We start from the raw sequence: 22,269 nt of genomic DNA on the forward strand, positions 1-22,269 counted from the left end.
GTTCATGTTGGCTACTATTACTGATCTCGTTTGTTACACTGGCCATCTTCCAAGGAGCTCAAGGGAAAAGGCCTAGTATTATTCCCCTTTCACTCTCAGCAATTCTGCGAGGTAGGTCAAGGTGACAAGCGGTGGACTTATTGGCTGAAGGAGGATTTGACTCTCCGGTCCAACCAAATGCTCTATCCACTCCACCAAATTGGTTGGCTATGCCTATCTGTGCCTGAAAGCTGTGCTCCCAAGACGACTTCACATATACAAAGATTTAAGACTTTTCTCTTATTCAGCCTGTAAACAGAGTTTGGTGATCCGTGTTGTGAGTCTCCACCATTTTTAGGGGAGATGGAAGGTAATGGCAAAGGCAATCACAAACATTGCACGGGCTTCAATCAGGTTGTGGTTTCAGTGTGGTGTAGTGGTTAAGAGCGGTAGTCTCGTAATCTGGGGAACGGGGTTCACGTCTCCGCTCCTCCACATGCAGCTGCTGGGTGACCTTGGGCTAGTCACACTTCTTTGAAGTCTCTCAGCCCCACTCACCTCACAGTGTTTGTTGTGGAGGAGGAAGGGAAAGGAGAATGTTAGCTGCTTTGAGACTCCTTAAAGGGAGTGAAAGGCGGGATATCAAATCCAAACTCCTCCTCCTCCTCTTCCTCTTCTATTTCTAGTTTCATTTCATTTCAGAATGGATGGCTCTGTAACAGATCACAGAGCAGCCCCGTCTCCACATCAGGGTCTTCCCTGGAGAGAATCACCATGGGCCTGTAGTTGGAATTGCTGCGCCACCTCCTGGTACTCTGGCAAAGCCCATGTTATTTCCAGACACTTTTCCAGGAAAGCTCAAATTGTCAGATGCAGTGCGTTGTCCCCAAAGAAACCTAACCACCAGCAGCCTCAGGGGGAAAAACAAAACCCAGCCCTCTGCAAATTTCATTTAAGGAAAACACTCCCACCCCCTCCTTGCTGAGGCTCCAAGGAATTGAAAACATGTGCCAACTGACTAGGAATGAGTTCTATTAAATTATGATACAATTATGTAAAATGAGGAAAGCAGTAATATTACCTGCCCGCAGCTTTATGAAGCAATTAGAAACTCTCTAGTGAACTGGTTGTCAAATTGCAGACTTTCCATGGTGGAACCTTCCCTCTTGGGAGAAGTCTTTGGCCTGGGGTGTCACTGGCCCCTTGGAGCCTGCCACGTTAATATGTTCTCAGAGGCTTCTGAGATGAAGTGTTTTGCTAAACGTGTATTAGATGCTGTGGCACACAAAGTGCCAGGACACTTTGGCAAAGAAACTCATGCAAAAGAAAATGGCAATTTTCTCCCCTCGTGTCCTAAAGAGGAGGTCAGCACATGCCATGTGATCTTAAAGATCATTGGCTCAAAAACTGTAACACAAACTTTTATAAAAGGAGACAAAATGGGAAGGTAAGCATAGGCATATAGCAGCAGTTGGACTTGGGTTCAATTTCCCTCTTAGCCATGAGCTTGCTGGGCAGTCTTAGGCCAGTTTCCTCTGCATTGTGCCCAACTGTAAATTAGGACTAAATGGTCATTGACCTCTGAAGACTGTTGCCAGGAAAGAATGAGATTAATAATTGCAATTCAGGTTGCTTTCTCAAAATGTGTTTAAAATCATATTGTTAGAAAAGCATTGTTTAATGTTTGGATAAGATATAAGGATTTGTTAGAAAAGAAAACCCCAAGATGGTTGTCACCAATGGAAGCGAAGGCACAGAAAAAACTCAATATGGAGGCCAAATGGCCGAAATATTGGGAAATTCTGGTGCAAGATGGAGACAGAATAAAATTGCAGAGCTTTGAAAAATTGAAAAACAAAGTGCGAGATTGGCTCCATTATTATCAAATAATGGAGGCATACAAATTGGACAAAAAAGTTGGTTTCCAGGTGGAAAAATCAAAATTGGAAACAGAATTGTTAGATCCAAAAACCAAGAATTTGTCAAGAATGTATAACTTGCTGTTGAAATGGAACACTCAGGATGAAACAGTGAAATCAGCTATGATTAAATGGGCACAAGATGTTGGACATAACATAATGATGGCTGACTGGGAACAGTTATGGACCACAGGTATGAAATTTACGGCATGTAATGCCCTAAGAGAAAATTTAATGAAAATGATTTATAGGTGGTACATGACACCAGTTAAGCTTGAAAAAATTTACCATTTGCCCGATAATAAATGTTGGAAATGTAATGAGACTGAAGGTACATTATTTCACCTTTGGTGGACGTGCCCAAGGATTAAGACATTCTGGGAGATGATTTATAATGAAATGAAAAAGGTATTTAAATATACCTTCCTTAAGAAACCAGAGGCCTTTCTCCTGGGCATGGTCGGCCAATTGGTGCTAAAGAAGGATAGAACTTTTTTTATGTATGCAACAACAGCAGCAAGAATACTCATCGCGAAGTATTGGAAGACACAAGATCTGCCCACCAGGGAAGAATGGCAGATGAAGTTGATGGACTACATGGAATTGGCGGAAATGACTGGCAGAATCCGAGACCAGGGAGAAGAGTCGGTGGAAGAAGAGTGGAAAAAGTTTAAAGACTATTTACAGAAATATTGTAAAATTAAGGAACGCTAGAAGAATGTTGGAATGAAGTGATATGGCTTTAGTAGAAAGGTTATAAGGAATTAAGTACAAATAGATTAATAGAGTATTAAAGGAAAAATAAGGTTGAAATGTGTTAAGATAATTACAGGATAGGAAACAGGGGAAGATGGAAAGGAATTGCTGAAATAATTAATAGAAGTGGAATACAAAAAGGGAGGTGTGAGGAGGTCGTGGAAATATGTGAAAGAAAGATAAGATATTGATTTTTTTTCTCTCTTCTTTGTTGATGTGTTTTTAAATTGTTTTTGTTTTGTCTTGTTAGTTTAATGTTTTTCATGGAACTTTGGAGTGTCAGGCATAGCCCTATTGGCTTTAGCCCAAACGTAGCAGAGTTTTCCTGCACAGCGAAGAAGCTAGTTGCGGCAGTAATGACTAGTCAGCTAGACTCAGAATAACTATTTACAGGATTTATTAAAAAAGGAAAAATAAAACCAGCAGAGTTTCTGCATACAAAACAAAGCAAATAAACCCTATCTTTCTCTCTCTCTCTCATAACCATACACAGCACTTCTAACTCCTAACACACCTCACATCAAACTGTGCTAGCAATCCCTAGATAACAGAGTTGAGTGCTGCTCGTTAACCAATCAGAGTGAGTAGTTTCTAGGTCAAGCAGACCTGGGCTTTCTGCCAAGAGTAAATTGACACCAGCTTGAGTTAATTGGTGAAGCTAGAATCTGCAAGTTTCCCACGAGAACCAATTAACAGAAACTGAACACCCCCTCACAGATTCTGCTGAACAATTAACACCAAATACACCTATGTAGGAGATCATTTTTCCAGCAAACCTAAACCCTTGCACATTCGCTTGTTCTTTATCTTTGCCAATGGTTTAGTTAACACATCTGCTACATTTTCTTCACTTGACACATAAGTACAGGTGATTACATTGTCTTGTACACAGCAACGTACATTTTGGTATTTTACAGAGATATGTTTGGAACGCGATTTGAAACCCTCTGTTTTACTTAATGTTATACAAGCTTGATTATCAATGTAAACTTGTACTGGTTCTCCACAATTCACATTTAAATCTGTTAACAAATGCTTGAAATAAATCACCTCGTTGCACAATTCACTCAATGCGGCATACTCTGATTCCGTTGATGACACACTTACAACGTCTTGCTTGCGAGACCGCCAGCTGATTAAAGCTCCACCGACCCTTATGACTAGTCCTGTGACAGATTTTCTATCTGGCAAATTTCCCCAGTCACTATCACAGTAGCAACTCAACATTTCGTCCTCTGAAGAATTTAATTGTAACATATAGCCAATTGTCTGTTTGAGGTATCTCAGAACTTGTTTTACCCCTTTCCAGGCATTTAGTGTGGGTTTTGAGACCAATCTACTTAATATGCCTACTGCATAGCTAATATCAGGTCTGGACCACTGTGCTATATACAATAAACTTCCAATTACAGAGTGATATACATCAGGATGTTCAAATTCAGGACTCTCATCTATGTGAAGTGTTTTTATGAAACCTGGATCCATAGGCACCGCTGCCCCTTTGCAATCCTGCATCCTGTATGTAGTCAGTAGTTGTTTAACTTTGTTCTGCTGACTAATTAGGCAGCTGCCATCTTGGGCCCAGCACACTTCCAACCCTAGATATGTCCTAACCGGGCCTAAGTCTTTTGTACACCCACCTGCAGCCTACAATCTTTGCCCCCTCAGGCGCTGCTACTGGTGTAAAAACCTTGTGCTCATTCAGAGAGGACATCTCTTCCTCCATTGCCTGTTTCCAGCGCTCTGCCTCCTCTTTTGGTAACTTTAACACCTCCTGAAAACTCTTGGGTTCTGCACTTACACTAAACACATTTGCAGTATCTGGAGAAAAACGCACTGGAGGCACTCCTTTGTTTTGTCTTTTAGATCTTCTGGGAGAAAATTTTTCTTCTGACCCACTTTCCTCCTCAGAACTATGACGTCTCTTTTGTTGCTTAGCAACTGGTCTCTGGCTAACTCCACTTTCTTGAGAGCTCTTATCTGAACTTTCCTCCCCCTCAGACTCTGATTCTCTGTGTTTACCTTCAGAGTCATGAAGCTCCTGGGAAGGTTCAAACCAAACCTCAGTATTGGCATGTAGTCTCTCCCAGCCACTATGTTCACAAAAACTGGCATTCCTGGAGATCACAATGCCATTTGTCCCTTCAGCAAAGCGGAAACCTTTTCCCAGCTCCTGGTAACCCACAAACACTAGCTGTTTGGTCTTAGGATCTCCCTTCTTCCTCATTTGTTTCGGAATTAATACCCAGGCTTTTGATCCAAACACATGCAAATGGTCAATTTTGGGTTTTTTCTGAAACAATTTAAAGTACGGAGTTGTACCTATTGTTTGATGAAAGAGCCTATTTTGGAGATAACACGCGGTGAGCATGCTCTCCCCCCAATAAGACATGGGTAAATCAGCATCATCAAGCATGGAAAACATCATATCCTGTAAAGATCTGTTTTTTCGTTCTGCAACGCCATTCTCCTCTGGGGAAAAAACGTTCGTTTTCCTATGCCCAATGCCACGCTTTTGTAACCAATCTTTAAAGGCATTTGACATAAATTCGCCACCTCTGTCCGTCTGAATCCTTCTGAGTTTAATGGACAGAAATCTTTCCACAGATGCCACCCAGCCTTTAAACTTAGTGAACACGTCACCCTTATTTTTCATGGGAAACACCCAAGAGTAACGCGTGGCGTCATCCACAATTGTTAGTGAAAAGCGCGATCCACCCCTGCTTACAGCAAATGGACCAATTACGTCCATGTGAACCAGCTGTAGCGGTGACTCACTAACTCTGTCGCTTCTGGGGTAAGAGACTCTGTGGGTTTTAACCTTTTTACAAACATTACAATCAAGGTACTTGTTACAACTCTTTAAATTACCCCCATCAGCCAATTCGGACATTTTTAGTACACTTTTCCAGCAAGCATGCCCCATTTTCCTATGCAATAAGTGCACACAGTTGTCATGTATAGCTTTGTTATTCACTGCAGGCTGAGATTTACTGACTACTGCTGCAACTTGAGATCCTGCTTTAAGCCAAAACAAGCCTCCCTCTGACTTAGCAGTGCCTAAAATCTCACCAGCCTTCTTAATAATGCAACTGTCTCCTTCAAAATACACTTTAAACCCAGCTTTTAGCAAACAATCTACAGACATCAGATTGCTCCTTAATGAAGGCACACAAAGTACATTTTGCAGGTATTCACGAAGACAAGGAACAAAAACTGCACCCCCCGAAATCACTTCGGAAGTACTTCCGTCTGCTAGAGCCACCTGGCTGCGCTGTGCTGAGTTCTTGGAAACAAACAATTCATCTGAATTCACGATGTGGCGAGATGCTCCCGAATCGACCACCCAGACCGCTTGTTTCTCATCAGCACTCTTGACCTCGCCGGTCACCAGCTGAGCCGACTGTTTTCGTTTGAAGAATTTCTTTTTACGCTGCTGCTGCTGCTGATCTCGTCTCTGCTCCTGCACCGGCAACTGAGACTTGACCAACTCCGGACATTGTCTTTTTAGATGCGCTGAAGACCCACATCGGAAACAACGCCTAACAGCAAACGCTGACTCCTCACCAGTACGCTGCTTTTGCTTCACCTCTGGCACGGCATGAGAACTCCTTCCAAACCGCCCGCCAGTAGAAGTCTCTGCAGCCACCGACCTTTCTTGCCTCTTCTGCCATTCTTCAATCAAACGCCCAGTAACATAACTGACTGATAAATCACGCTCCTGTATGCCTTCTAGAGACAAAACTAAATTATCCCAGCTTTCCGGGAGAGAACTCAAAATAATAGCCACCTTCTCCTGCTGGTCTAATGCACAGTCTCTTTCCTGTAGCACAGCAAACTTTAACTGTAAACTGTGTAGGTGTTCCTGCATTGTAACCCCAGGCTGTAACATTGCCTTGTACAATGCCTTGCAAATGAACAGCTTGGAAACCGCTGTCTCACGCACATGGAGTTCTTTAAGTGCTTGCCACACACCTCTAGCTGTCTTGATTCCCCTCACATACGGCAACTGGGAATCTTCCAGCCCCAAGACAATTGTGGCCCTTGCTCTTTGGTCTTTATCGAGGTCTTCATCATCAGGCTTCGTAGGAAACTTACTCACCACTTGCCAGAGACGATCCCTCTGCAGCACTGCCTGCATGCATTCCGACCACAGCAAGTAATTGGAGTCATTCAGACGCTCAAAAGCCATCTGACCTGGTTGTGAGGCCATCTTGAGAGCGATGTCCCTGGAACCCGGAACCAGCTACTCACGACCACCGAGAGAGAAAACAGGAACCACAGCACCCAGCACTCACACGCTGCAGCTGTTGTCCTTGTGTCCGCTGCGTCACCAGCTCACCACGGTCAGGAACCAGCCAGAGAACAACAACTTCTGGAACTACTGGAACCAACGCCGTTGATGCTGACACCACCGCAACTCAGGCTGGCAGCACAATGCCCATAACCTCATGGAACTTTGGAGTGTCAGGCATAGCCCTATTGGCTTTAGCCCAAACGTAGCAGAGTTTTCCTGCACAGCGAAGAAGCTAGTTGCGGCAGTAATGACTAGTCAGCTAGACTCAGAATAACTATTTACAGGATTTATTAAAAAAGGAAAAATAAAACCAGCAGAGTTTCTGCATACAAAACAAAGCAAATAAACCCTATCTTTCTCTCTCTCTCTCATAACCATACACAGCACTTCTAACTCCTAACACACCTCACATCAAACTGTGCTAGCAATCCCTAGATAACAGAGTTGAGTGCTGCTCGTTAACCAATCAGAGTGAGTAGTTTCTAGGTCAAGCAGACCTGGGCTTTCTGCCAAGAGTAAATTGACACCAGCTTGAGTTAATTGGTGAAGCTAGAATCTGCAAGTTTCCCACGAGAACCAATTAACAGAAACTGAACAGTTTTAGTGTAAGGTAGTGTCTTTGTATTGTAATGTATTGTTTTTTCTTTGTTTTTTTGTAGTGTTTAAATTGTAAAAGCAATAAATATTATTTTTAAAAAAAGGTTGCTTTCTCAAAATGCTTAAGAAGTTAGGAATGCTGATATAATGCTGGGATAGCTCAGCCAGTACAGCAGGAGACTCTGAAATCACAGCGTTGTGGATTCAAGCCCTGCGTTGGTCAAATAATTCCTGCATTGCAGGGGGTTGGACTAAATGACCCTCATGGTCCCTTCCAACTCTACAATCCTATGCTGAGTCAGTCCAGCTGAGTACCATTTTGCACAACGTAGCCTAAAATGCACACTGAAAAATACAGCAGTAACATGTTTAATGACTACATCAGAGTGTGAAATTATAAAGCTGATGGACAGAATAGTTAGCGTACCTCTCAACAATCCTACAGGAGCATGTCATGTTTAGTGTGTGCTCCCTAGTTGTGTAGCTTGAAAATCCTCTCTAAGAAACCTGAACAAGTGTACGTACATATATATATATATCAGGGTTACAGCTAATAAGAGCCTGTCCTCAAGAATATTCACTGAAATGTTGCCTCTTAGTCCACTTCAGCCATTCTAATTGTGTGAATAAGATAGGTAAGGCGGCAGGATCTACCTGCTCTTTCAAAGAGCTTATAAGATGACTGGAAAGGAATTCCTGTCTGTGCTCAAAGGCTGCAAAAAGACTTCAACTTACCCCATACAAAAGATGTAGGGAAACAGTAGTTCTTGCTTGTATACACATGGAAGCAACATGTATCCTCTCCCTTACCAAACTTTAGCCCACAGTAGGGTGGTATAGCATAAGAGGCACTTAACCAGTCACATGACCGTTAAAATGCACACTGGAGGGCAGTTTTTATGGATGCAAGGATGTAACCAGCATTTACTAAATCCAGAATAACCAAGATGATCTTTCTGTCCAGATGTTTAGTCAAACCAGAGTAAACTGCAAAACCTAACTTTTGAGCAGAAGCCACAGGGCATTTCTTTCTTTGTCCTATTTGTGGCTTCTGTTCGTATTCGATCCGAAATCCTCTAGCTGGTTCCATTTAGGGAAGAAGCTCTACTATTGATACATGCACTTTTGTCCTTTCCTTCAGCAAATTCATCTCCTGCTTCTCCAGACATTCCTCCTGGATGAGTAATTTTCCCCTACCAAAAACCCTGGATAAACAAGTCTGGACTTGGATCTGAATTAGAGGCAGAGGTCTAAATTAGGTTCAAATTCACTGAGGTCAAAATCTTGTAAGTTAACATGCCAGCTCATTCAGGGCTGGGTCAGACATTTTGCTGCAAACCCAAATGTTTTGCCCCGGCGTCTGCTGCCACATTCCAGTGGAACCTGGGGGCAAGCACACTTCTTGCATCACACACAGCATAATGTTTGCCTGCCAAGGAACTGCTTTGGTTGTCTTGCCACACATGGTTGGGCTTGCCCTGTACTTGTATATTTCTGGTAGACTCCAGATTAAAAGATCAAGAGGAACAGGAGCAAGTTTTCACCCTGTCTTCATAAGCAACCTGTGTGCTTCACTCCCCAAAGATGCAGTGATGGGCCACCAACCTGGATGTCTTAAAATGAGATTTCCACAAATTCATGGAGGATAAGGAGGTTAGAAGGGTATGTTCTGTCAGTATCTCAGCTCGCAGTCAGAGGTAACTGGCCTCCCCCGGGCAACCGACTGAGATACTTGTTGGCCTTCCCGTCTGCGTCTCCCGGCAGAATACAGGCAAGGTCACAAATCGGCGATCCTCCTCAGACGTGAGAAGAACACACCATCCTCCCTCTCCCTGCATTCCCCCAGGGAGGGGTAAAGAGACAGACAGGAGTCTATTTACATGTTTTTTATTCCTGTCATTTCAGCAGTACAGAGAAACGTGACTGCACTCTCCAGACTCCAGCAGTAGAGTCACAACTCCACCCCTGTACTTCCAGTACAGGTCAGATGACACTCTGAGCTAACATCCGGTGCTCAGTACAGAGAATGGACTGCCCCTTTTCCCCAACAGTACAGTTCCAGACAACAACATCCTGTTTTGCATTCCAGCCACCTGCAGCTGGCTTTTGCATTGCTGCTTTTCCCCAACATGTTCTTCATCTGCTGTTGCAGGTAGTATGCCTCTGAACACTAGTTGCTGGGAATTCCAAGTGGGGAGAGTCCTGTTTCACTCACGTCCTGCTTGCCAGTTTCCCACAGGCATCAAGCTGGCCACCATGAGAACAGGGGGCTGGACTAGATGGGTCTTTGACTTGGTCCAGCAAGGCTCTTCTTACATTCATTGGAAGGTTCAATCAATTTAAGGTCTTCACATATGAAAACTTTCCCTCTTGATTGTTGTTAATGCAAAGTTGAACTCTCTATCATATTTTATCAATATAAACTTCTATTCGTTTTTGTGAGGCTTATGCAGCAAGCAAAGTGTGGGCTTTACTTTCAATGATCTGCTTAACCGTATGTGGAAAGTGGCACTATTCCACCTGATGAAAACCACTTGCTGGCAAAAATCATGGCAGAAAGATAGAGAGAGAAAATGCAGAGCAAACACCTTTCACGTGAGAACAGCAACAACCGTGTGACAGTTTGAAACTTTCTTTACATAACAGCTATCACACAACGGGGCCTGCTGATCACCTGAATGAAGTGTCCAGCAGGATGGAGTGTTCTTACTGGCTGTTTGAGAATATACCGTCAGAGTTCACTGGTACAGGTTCCAAACTCCCATCCCTATTGCAGCACTGAGGTCTAACAGAAGGATTCTTTTCTCTGTTGACTAACACTAAAGGCAGCTGTGCTGGGATGACAGAACTCATTCAGAATCTTCTGTTGTTTTCTCCCTCATGTTTCTGAATATGCAGGAACCGTGGCCTATACAGGAAGACAACAAAACACAGCATTGACCCCCATAGAGAGACAACAAGGGCTACAATGAAGAAGAAAATATCTCATGGCACAAACCTCTCTGGACTAGAATCCGCTTCATCAGATACAGGAAGTGCTTATAGTACATTCATGATATGCCTGAGTTATTTTGGTGGCAAGCTGGAGGTGACAAGTGGTGTTCACCTTCACTTACTTAGGAATGATGCCCAAAATGCATCAGGACAGAAAGAGAATAGTTTTTTTTCATGTGATTAATGGATTTCCAAACTGTTATTTCTTTTCCGAAGGCCGTCCTGCCATGGCATGCATGCCATGGAAGGAGAAAAACATGTGGCTCAAACTTTTGTAGCAGAATATGTGTCAGCTGGAGCAGGGGTCAGCAACCTTTTTCAGCCGTGGGCCGGTCCACTGTTCCTCAGACCATGTGGTGGGCTGGAGTATATATATATATATATTTTTGGGGGGGGGGGGAATGAACGGATGTCTGTGCCCCACAAATAACCCAGAGATGCATTTTAAATATAAGGACACATTCTACTCATGTAAAAACACCCTGATTCCCAGACCGTCCGCAGGCCAGACTGAGAAGGCGATTGGGTTGCATCCGGCCCGCGGGCCTTAGGTTGCCTACCCCTGAACTGGAGCATCTTTCCACTAAGACTCACAGCATTCCAAGCAGGGGGCAACACTTGCCAGTGCTCATTACGCTTTTGTGAAACTACTCTAGTAGACAGTAGAACAAGAATGAATGTAAAACAAGCACTTACTTTCCACAAAAGTCATTATGGGTGGCAGACACAAAGAGAAGCAAGTCGGGGTGACTGCACAGCCAGTTCTCCACCATCTCTGGGTGCCTGGGGTCAACTTCTAGAAACACACTCCTGAAAGCAGAGAAGCAAGAGAATGAGCCAACTTGATCAAAACTTCCTAATAGACAGGGCACTTCACATGATCAAATTGGCATGTTGAGAATGCGGGTTTAGTGGATCTGCACAGCGTTTTAAGCACACACTGAAGTGATTTGTGCAATTGCTCAAACACACTGAGCTTCCAAATGTTTTTGGCAGCTTTGAGGCTGCAAGTTGAGCATGGATTAAATTAAGAGCTGGGTGAATCGTGATGCAATCACACGCCCAGTTCAATTAGGTCATGATAGTTGGGAGCCTCAAGCTACCATCCGGTGGTTCATAAAGTCCCATACAGACTAGTCCAATTGACGCAGGCTCCTCATCTGAATACTCACTTCTTATTTATGCACTTCAGTTCTTAACCTGACAGCATATAATTCAATTGAGAAAGAACGCTATGACTCCTTTAAACTGAAGCAATCAATGGTGTTGAAGGAATGGTGGCGCAAGCAGTAGCAGATGGATTCTTTTGGTGGAGCAGGGGGTAAAAACCTGTTACTTGGGACCAGAAAATAGAACTCTATGAACCTAAGAACTGCTGGTGCTGAATCTGACCAATGGTATATTAAGTTTAACACACTATCTCCGAACAGGGGCCAAGAGCAAGCAAAGCAAGATTGAGAAAGTGCTTTTGCCCCAAGCACTTAAAACTATATTCAGCAGCTATGGCTGATATTCAGTACTTTTGGGTGGGTGTGTAACACACTGTGCTAGCCTGAAGCACATTCTTTTTTCCACCCAAAAAAGCACTGCTGGTGGACCTGCCTGCCCTCCCCCAAGTTGGAGGCTACCAGAATCTCTGGTTGCAATTAATCCTCTACGGCAGACACGTCCAACCTCAAGTTGCCTGCAATCTACCAACAAGTATCAAAAACTGGCAGTGATCTACCACCCTCCGTAGTCATTTCAGTTTATTAAACAAAGAAATAAATAATCTTTAGTTCACAGATACAGAAGTTATGTTTGGATATCATTATGACAGATCCAAATAGTTACTAGATGGAGAAGTAACTAAACAAGTGAGAAAAGTCAAACTATATTTTTATATTAGTTTGCATGGATCTGAGGAGTCAGCTTCTCTCTCTTTCTCTCTCCTGTCAAGGGGAGTCTCGCAGCTGATGGGGATCCCGATAGTGCCTCATGCCTCCCTCTGTGCTGCTCAGGGTTGCATCGCTGTGGAGACTGGCAGCGGCAGCGGTTGCTGCTGCATCTGAGGTTGCAGAGAAAGGCCCCACGACTGACCAGAGACAACCCGGCAGTCGACCGCGGGCTCGCGATCAACGTGTTGTACATGGCTGCTCTACGGTATGCATATTGTGAAAAAGATTTTCTTTCATTAGCCGTGAACCTACTGCCACTCATTGTCATGGAATCACCTGAGTTCTAGTATTATGAAAGAATCCTGGGGGCATCATTCATACATGCCTAACAATCATAATCCCCTCCTTATCTGCCAAATCAGTTATTTGTTCATGCTGAGCATTAAGCATTAATCTGTCCTTGAGTGCAACAAGGGCTAGAACACACAGTATTTTATCTGTGTATTATTGCATTTAATGCGTCCTTCTGCTGTTGTTAATTAGCAGTTGTGGTTGGGAAGGCATTCAGGATTGGGACCGCAGTGGAATGGAAGAGGGTTTTTTGTTTTTAAGAAACAAACCAACCAGGAGAGAATTTCTCCAAGAAAAAACAAGCACTTCGGGGAAATAATAGGATTTTCCCCAGGACAGTGAAAGGACAAGGCACTACAAACCTTTCCTCTTGCGCCAAGGGTCCAGATTCGCATTCCACCTCTGCTGTGGTTGCTGTTTAACAAGAACTAACCCAGATACATGAAATGCACGGCTGCAGTTAACAGTTATCATGTAGTTTGGTTCCCAGAGGACATTTTCTATTTAGAGATTCAGGATTCCACACCTGTCACCAGAACTAATTATTTTCTGCTACTGGACTAGGAATCTTACAATCTAAGTTTCTAGTGCACCCTGATAGACATCTTAATGACTATACCCAAACCCATCCCTAATGATTCTCAGCTTGAACACAGCCAATGGCAGTTTTGCAGGCTAAATAATAAACTGATGGAGAATGAGCCAAACCCAGGCAGTGAGTGCTTTCAGAGCTTTCCCACACGGAACATTCCCTCTGAATCAACCAGGCCCAGTCACACACACAAAATGGGCATGTGTGACCTTCAAAATGTTTTTCCTTCAATTCCTCCGCCACCTTTTTTGAGGGGGGAGTTAATAAATAACTAAAATAAAGCAAAAACTCCACAGATTCTATGAAACACTGGTTATGCTTTGAGGTTAACAATGAAAAATGATATTATAAACCCTGGAGTATGAGATGGCAAGATTTGTGCTCCAACTTTGCAGGAGGGATTTCAAGTTGCTTTTCTTTGGCTGTTAAATCACCAGTGCCTTTTTAAAACCCACAAGAATGTAGCAATATACGTGCTACCAGTTTTTACTTTCTCATGCTCCGGGAAAAACACTGCCACCCCAGCTCTCTCCCTCCCCATCCCAAGAAACTGCTGGAAAATATTTAACCACCTTCCAATTATCCGTCTAGGCTTAACAAACTTTGTTTATTATTAAACAAAATAAAAACACTAAGTTCTAAAAGACTTTAAACACTTTTCTCTCTTTTTGGTTAGTTCATTATTGAAGTCTGCTGGTTGAGGAATTCTCTATGCCCAGAGATGATCAACTTCTTCAATACAGTCACCGCCACCATTACATCACTGCTAACCCTCCCCTTTGGTTAGAGTAAAAGGTAAAGGGACCCCTGACCATTAGGTCCAGTCGCGGATGACTCTGGGGTTGCGGCGCTCATCTCGCTTTACTGGCCAAGGGAGCTGGTGTACAGCTTCTGGATCATGTGGCCAGCATGACTAAGCCGCTTCTGGCGAACCAGAGCAGAGCACGGAAACGCCGTTTACCTTCCCGCCGGAGCGGTACCTATTTATCTACTTGCACTTTGATGTGCTTTCGAACAGCTAGGTTGGCAGGAGCAGGGACCGAGCAACGGGAGCTCACCCCATCACGGGGATTTGAACCGCCAACCTTTTGATCGGCAAGTCCTAGGCTCTGTGGTTTAACCTACAGCGCCACCCACATCCTTTCGGTTAGAGTACTCTGAGCCAATAAAGCAGCCTTTCCCTTAAGCTCAGACAGGGACAGCAGGGAAGGAGGTCCAGAACAAAGTTGACTTTGATCAGAACAATGTAGTGCCCAGTTTACCCAAAGTACAGTATATTCATCAGGAACAGCAAACACATATTAGATGCAGCATGCAAAAAGTAAATTAATTTAGAATGCATAAAATAAAATGAAAGCCCTTCCTAACACAATAATAAAGTGCATGTTACACAACAATCCAATGAGACCTAGTTACTGTAATAGTGATGAGAAGGATGGTAACTCAGAGCAACTGCTTTGCATTCAGACGGCCCCAGGTTCAATCCCCAGAATTGACAATTTTGGCTGAAACCCCAGAGAACTTTTGCCAGTCAGTGTAGAAAACACTGAGCTAGGTGGATCAACTGTCTGACTCAGCATAAGGCAGCTTTCTATGTATGTTCCTATTGTGTAAAATTAATATTTAAATAGTTCCCGACTTCTTGTTTCAGTGCTATGTGGTCAAGGATTATTTCCCCCTTTTTTGCTTTTGTACTGAGTTTTCCTCTCTCGGCACCATTCTTCATCTAGTGCTAGGACTGGAAGGCCAAGGCAGGGCCCAGCTCAGAAGGGACATGACTCTCAGGAACCCTGCACTGAGAAGCACAGCCTAGGTGCCATGCACCTGGGAGCTGCAGGAGATTTCTAAGCTACCCCTCCACTTTCCAGCACTAAAGGGCAAGATAGCACAGGGAAGTGATGCAGAGGCCTCTGGGGTATTACTTCCTATAGTGCTGCGAAGGCAAAGGGCTGGCTGGCTGAGAAATGCTACCTCGCCCACCAATGCTGATGCAAACTGGTACTGCCTGATGACACTTTTGACCTGTAAGGTGCCAGGAGTGTAGTTAAAGGAGGATTGGACACTGCCACTAAGGGCTTTAGGCTAGTTGAGGGGGCACACACAGTTTCCCTCTCCCAGCAGGAAAACAGTCAGGGGAGCTGCCACTGCTCCCCACCTGCTAGCATTTGTCTGAGGCAAGTGCGTCACACTTACATAATGGTAGGGACAGCCCTGGCATTGCTGCTGTTGACCGCAGATCAGATCTCTACATGTATTGTTCAATTCGCTTCCACTGGTGGCTGTTCCACTAACCATCCTTTGTACAGTGGTACCTCAGGTTAAGAACTTAATTTGTTCTGGAGGTCTGTTCTTAACCTGAAACTGTTCTTAACCTGAGGTACCACTTTAGCTAATGGGGCCTCCTGCTGCCACCACACGATTTCTGTTCTCATCCTGAAGCAAAGTTCTTAACCCGAGGTACTATGTCTGGGTTAGCGGAGTCTGTAACCTGAAGCGTCTGTAACCCGAGGTACCACTGTAGTAGCTGTGCTCCACTGAGAAAGCACAGAGCTGACTGCCATACCCCAATTCTCCCTGATCTGGTACACTTAAAGTAACTGGAGGCACTGAGAGAACTCTCAGCCTCCAGAGAGGTGTCCAAGTTTTCCACAACCACTACCCAGAAATATTATTCGACATTTTCAATTATTTGTGATTTGTGGGGTTTTCTTCAAGTGTTTTGAAATCCGCTGAAACATCGTAGTTGCGAAAGGAAGCTGTGGGTTGTTTCCTAGGATTGAGTTTAAACTGGACTTGTAATAATCTGGCTAATGAAGCAAACTTTAAAGAGATCTTTCTCACACTTGTTTATTATACGTACTGTGGTTTCTCTCCTCCCAATCTATCTTAATGGAGATCTTCACCAGCAAAGCTACGTTTTCTGGTGGATGGGTGTGTTCTTAAAAGTACAGAGCCGCAAATTGGAACATCTCAGCCACAGCAGGGTATTTTGAGATGCAGCTGGCTGCTGGCCTTTAAGTTCCCAAATGAACTTCCCCAAATCATCGCAATATAGTATCTTAGGATCACTTCCCAAGTGCCACCTAATATAACTTCCTCAACTCCAGTGATTCCTTCAACTATTTTTTAAATTATCTTTTTGTAACTCTCTCTCTCTCTCTCTCTCTCTCTCTCCATACCAGCTCAGGTGCCAAATAATAGATAAAAGGTGCCGATATCTTTATGGTTTGTTGAAAATAACCAACGAATTAATGACACAGGTAGGATGGTCGAATGGTTAGGCAGGGGGCTGTAGACCCCCACATGGGGGTTTAATTCCTCCTCGTATCAGTAAAAGGGAGACCCGTGGTATTTCCACACCAAAATGCAAATTTGGAGGTGTACTTTAAAGGTGCTGGGCTAGGGCTTGGATTGAGTGGGGGTGCCCCTGTTTCACCCCTGCTGGCCTCTCCCACCCACTGTCTGTGGAGTGAATGCTGGGCCTAGCTCTCCCTCCCACCCACCAAACATGTGGGCATGCCAAAGCGCTCCTGACAAGATCTGCACTGGTGGCAACAGAAGAAACCCCCTAAATGGCACTTTCTAGGTGCAGGGATGAGCCAGCCTAGCTGCTGTCATGGGATGACACCAGGCCTGATCTGGACCTGACTGCTGCTCCCGCTCCAGGCTGACGTAGCAGTCTGTCTGCCTCCCCTCTCTTCTGCCCTGGTCACTGTGTGATTTTTAAGCAAGGGGAATAGGTAACAAGGGAGGATTTCTCACCTCAGTTGTGGAGTTTTTCCTCAATCCCCAATCTATGAACCTGAGACAGAAAAGGAAGAGAACTGGGAAAGACGGAAACTGCTCTCATTTGCACACTCCTGTCATTCTCTTCCTCCAAATTATTTTAGCTGTGGTGGCAGATGGTGTCCCTCAGGAAGTCTTATTCCCAGTTCCCTGCAACGAAGCTCCCTTATTGTTGGAAAAGAAGCAGCCAGCATTAGCCAGAACTTACCTGCCATCCTTGAGGATGTATGAAGCCAATTTCAGAATCTGTTTTATTACACTCATCCCATCCTTTCCCCCATCCAGTGCACCAAGATCCTCATATCTAGAAACCAAAGACAAGGTCTAAAAACCCAAAGCATTACCTAGCTTTACACACAGCAGCAAAACAAACAAGGCCACCTGAAATACATGTTTGCTACTGACAGGCAGTGGCAGTTCTCCAAGGTTTCATTCAGGCAATATTTTTTCTGGCCCTACCTGGAGTTGTCAGGGATTGATTCTGGAACCTCCTGCATACAAATCACGCGCTCTATCACTCAGCTATGGCCCATTCTTTCAAGGGAAATGGAAAAGGTCATGACACCTCAGAACCATGCCAGGGAGATGGGGAAGGGGTCCAGCAGCTGCTACCATCTCTTCAAAAAATGGCGAGAGCCCCTTTGAACTCAAAGATCTCCCCACATCATACCTAGACTGGCCTTTAGAATGCCAGCAGTCCTCACCAAAGAGCAAAAGGGGGGGCCAGAAATGTAGTGAGGAACAAAGAGGGGAGAGGTTTCTGGCTACCTGAGGATTTCTGCCGCCAACTGAGTCATGTCTTCATGGAAAATGTATGGTGGATTACTGATTATAATATCTATCAAACCCCAGGGCAGTAGGCATTCCCAGGAACCTACATTGAAGAAAGGATAAAAACAAATGTTAGGTTGACAGAAATGATAAATATCACCAAAATTAATGCTACTGAATATTTTTGATGCAACCAATGTATACGTATTGTCAAAAGAATTGATCTTATATACGATCTTAGCAACACAAATTGCAACTCAGTGGAAAACAGCCAAAAAACTTGCACTGAATGCTTGGTACTGCTCACTCTGGAATATAGCTACAGTGGTACCTCGCAAGACGAATGCCTCGCAAGACAAAAAACTCGCTAGACGAAAGGTTTTTCCGTTTTCGATTTGCCTCGCAAGACGAAATTTCCCTATGGGCTTGCTTCGCAAGACGAAAACGTCTCGCGGCTTTGTTTCCTTTGTCTAAAAACAAAGACATGTTTTGTTTATAAAGTTAATTTATTTTCCCTTCAATTTTTGAACTGCTCTTTACAGTATGTGTGACTTTAAAGAGCAGTTAATAAACTGTTGTTGTACCAAATTTGGCTTTGTTTCGACTTTTTTTGACCATAGGAACGCATTAATTGATTTTCAATGCATTCCTATGGGATTTCGTGCTTCGCAAGACGAAAAATTCGCTAGACAACAAAAATTGCGGAACGAATTAATTTCGTCTTGCGGGGCACCACTGTATAAAGGAGAAAATCACATATAATTTGAGATTTCAGCAAGGACTAGAATCCCCAGACACTTTTTATATGGTTTGGCATTTCCTTATGACATATATATATAGCAGAACCATCATTTTCAAGACAAGCCTGGCAAATCTGGAACGAGAGTTGACAGTCCTAACTTGGGCTCTGTTGTTTTTAAATCATGTGCAACTACTCATTCCATGTGCCTATTTTATAATTTTGTTTTTCACCATTTAATTTTTGTCTGCTCTTATAATTGTACATTATAGAACGAAATAAAAATTATAAAAAGCTTTACCAAAAAACAAAAGCAAAGCAAAACAAACTTTAGGTATAATAACAGGCTCAAAGGTAACTTGCGAAATTGTATTTGTTTATCCCTCCCAACTTGCCAGAATAACTAGCAGGTTGGTCTGGATCACATGTGTAATCCAGCCTTCGTAAACCATGGTTCATAAATCAAGGGTGTCAAGCACTCCTTCCCTCCTCTGACAAAGAGAAGATGAAGGAGAAGTACTTGGTCCAGAGACTAAACAGCAGCTTATAAGGCCTACACTGATCATCTAAATGACACCACGGTCCCCCCGCCCAATAAAAAAACAAATTAGAAAACCCTTCCAAACTTATAAACTGCAAAACAATGTTTAAGGGAACTGTATACTGTTAAAACAGTGGTGTGAAAAGCAGCAGTAGCGCTCTCCCAATAAGTGTGTCCTGCTTGTCAGGACTGGGCATGATGGTGGCAAGTTTGGGGGAAGCTACAGGTTGGTGGAAGCCTTGCAGAGGCCTCTACCACCAACTTGGAACTCCCTGACCTCACTGCCTTGCCCCTCTATTCCTAGCCACTGGGAGGGCACTGCTGCCACTCTGCTCCCCGCATGGGCTGCTGCTGTACCTGGCCGGATTATAAAGAACAACATATGAAGCTGTGGCAATTTTGGAATAAATAATACCTTAAGGGAGCTACAGCACCACAGGTTTCATAGCACTATATGGAGTGCTGAAACATGCCAATGGTTATATAATGGCAGCATTATAACACAAAGTGTTTCCCAGCATCATGAATGCCAATGCCCTACAGTTCTCAAAAGCCAAATTCTGGTTATTTTTATGTCTATTCACATCCTGCCTTTTTCCCTGACCGGGACTCGTACCTGTTAAGTTTTAAAAATCTGGCAAAATGGCCGCTTCAGAATTTTGTGAAGACATTTAAAGTGACATATTTGAAAAAGGGACTTTTTCTTCAGGGGAGGAAAAAGGTTACTGAAGTGCAGCCAGGTTTGCTTACCTCAGCATTCAAATTGTTTACAAAAATCAGCAAGCCACGCTTTGCAAGTACTGTGCTGCCATATAAGGCCTCAGCTCAACACATTTAACTCATTCTTCAACTGAAAATAATAATATACAGTACAGGGCTATTTTTTTTTTTACAAAAGCTCATGACACATTTTATAAAAGCAATAAATCAATAAAATAATTGAAAACAGAGAGCACTAAAAGGAATAAAAAGCAGAATACAAAATATGACGGAGGTAACTGGGCAAATTGATGCATTTTGGGTACCACATACTAATACAGTGTTGAATGTACAGAAATGGCGATTGGCAACTGTGTTCTGCAGGTCACTTCTGACATGTGAGAATTAGCACTCCTGCATTTTAATACACAATGGCTCTTGTCTTTGACCTTCCCCTGGTACCAATTAACATGAGCAACTGCATATATGAAACTTACTTGAAGACACATCATGGTGAAGGATCTTTACCCTGTCCTGCAGATGTAACCTTTTAGAGAAGAGATCATACATGAGATACAGATCATCTTTTAATGTAACAATTGAAAATGGCATTAAAACCCATCACATCCAATCTAATGAAGAAAACCATTGCAACAATCAACAGCACAGTTTTTCAGTCTGGAAACTGTGAAGTAATTATTATGGTTCTGTTTGGCACAAGCTCAAAAGAAAAAGAGAGAGATGTTATTAGTGTAACCATCAATTATGCAAAACTTTGATTAAGCAAGGAATTTTGCACTCCTCACTGCAGTTCTCCTCTGTAGGAAGTCATTAGAAAACTAAAGATGATCAGTCTCCGTGGCTGGCAATTACCGTATTTTTCGCCCTATAGGACGCACTTTTCCCCCTCCAAAAATGAAGGGGGAATGTGTCTGCATCCTATGGGGTGAATGCAGACTTTCGCTGAAGCCTGGAGAGCGAGCCCCACAAGCTCGAGGGACAGCGGGGAGGTGGAATGCTGCCATTCCGCTGTCCCCCGTCCTGGTTTGGAGGCTGGCAGCGGGGAGAAGCCCTCTTCTCCCTGCCGCCAGCCCCGCAAGCTCGGGGGACAGCGGGAAGGCGCAGCGCGCCATCCTGCTGTCTCCCGACATGCTTTGGAGTCTGGCGGCGGGCTTTCCCCGCCCCCAGCCCCGCAAGCTCCCAGAGCGATCGCTAAGCTGCGCGCAGCTTCAGGATCGCTCTGGGACCCGTTCTGGGGGAGGGGGAAGCTCGGGCTTTCCCCGCCCCCAGCCCCGCATGCTCCCAGAGCAGGCTTTGCGCAGCTCTCCGCAAGCTGTGGGAACCAGGCGCGACTTCGCACTGGCCTCCAATGGCTTGCAGAGAGCTGCCTGTTCTGGGGGCTGGGGTGGGGGAAGCTCAGACTTCCCCCTCCCCAGCCCCATGCCTGGGGGAAAAAAAAATCCCCCCCTTTATCCCCCCCAAATCTAGGTGCGTCCTATGGGCCGGTGCGTCCTATAGGGCAAAAAATGTGGTACTTTCTTCCTCCCCATCTCCTTTCCAACATCATAATATACCGCTAAATCACTAAGTTTAGCTGGCGGTATATTATGATGTTAGAAAGCAGAAATCGCCACACCCTGGCTGCTGCTGTGATATGTTCAACACCACCATGTGTCTGCAATATTGCTTTATTGGGGTTTGTATATATTGTATATATTGTTTATAGTGGGGCATTGCAGCGGTTGTGGAGAAGGTGGCCATGGGTTGAGGAAATGGCCTCACAGGCCAAATTAGGACCCCTGCCAGCCAAATTTAGCCACAGAAAGGTTTCCCCACTGCTGTCATTGAAGATGGGTAAAACAGAAATGTGATCAAACAAAATGAAATTTTGCAGCTGTATAACATTCTGCAGAATAGTTATTACGTAAGTGGAAGCTGAGAGAACAGTTGCTTGACAAGTCCTTACGTGGGTAAGCAACAACAGTCGGTGGTGGAATTTAGGAATTTAGGGAAGAAAGGGATGCCAAGTCCCATGGCTCTGGCCAAGTTTCTCAGTACAGGGATCATAAGCACATGGCAAATCCTGACTAGGAATAAAGGGCCCCCTAAAAAGAAAAGAAAATCCACCAGTCTGCAATCACATGCCTTTGGAAGATATGGGCGTGGGACTCATTAGCAGAGAATGGGTCTTACCCAAGATTTGCCCACAGGGGAGCACTAACATTATAACATGCCGCTTAAAAGGTGTAGCAAGCGCACAACTGGCTTAGATGGGAAGATAACGTGGCTTAATATGGTGGCCTTGTGGAAAACCGCTGCAGGGGGACAGGCCTTGACAGCCTCTCAAGATTAAAATGTAAAAATGAAAAGG

General features: G+C 44.1%; 1 protein-coding gene and 1 long non-coding RNA gene across 3 annotated transcripts in view; one reads left to right on the forward strand and one right to left on the reverse strand.

Annotated features, from left to right (window-relative positions):
* Positions 1-22,269, reverse strand: part of HEMK1 (HemK methyltransferase 1, mitochondrial release factors N(5)-glutamine) — a 54,400-nt gene that overhangs the window by 2,623 nt on the left and 29,508 nt on the right. Inside the window, exons 7-11 of one of the 2 annotated variants that reach the window (XR_014003651.1) lie at positions 20,396-20,445; positions 17,917-18,022; positions 17,357-17,452; positions 11,239-11,352; positions 10,223-10,456 (exon numbers count right to left, since the gene is read on the reverse strand). Coding sequence is in view for 1 of the 2 variants with exons in the window: in XM_081178024.1 (XP_081034150.1) it covers positions 10,402-10,456; positions 11,239-11,352; positions 17,357-17,452; positions 17,917-18,022; positions 20,396-20,445 (421 nt within the window). In the remaining variant the exon portion in view is untranslated. Of the gene's footprint in view, positions 1-10,164; positions 10,457-11,238; positions 11,353-17,356; positions 17,453-17,916; positions 18,023-20,395; positions 20,446-22,269 lie in introns of those variants that run through there. The other variant, XM_081178024.1, reaches the window with a different exon arrangement.
* Positions 1,275-9,214, forward strand: LOC308577878. Its single transcript, XR_014003745.1, has 3 exons — positions 1,275-1,607; positions 7,653-8,028; positions 8,180-9,214. It is a non-coding gene; the product is annotated as an uncharacterized lncRNA (long non-coding RNA).

Source organism: Podarcis bocagei (assembly GCF_964188305.1).
Source record: "Podarcis bocagei genome assembly, chromosome: 2".
Classification (NCBI taxonomy): Eukaryota; Metazoa; Chordata; class Lepidosauria; order Squamata; family Lacertidae; genus Podarcis; species Podarcis bocagei.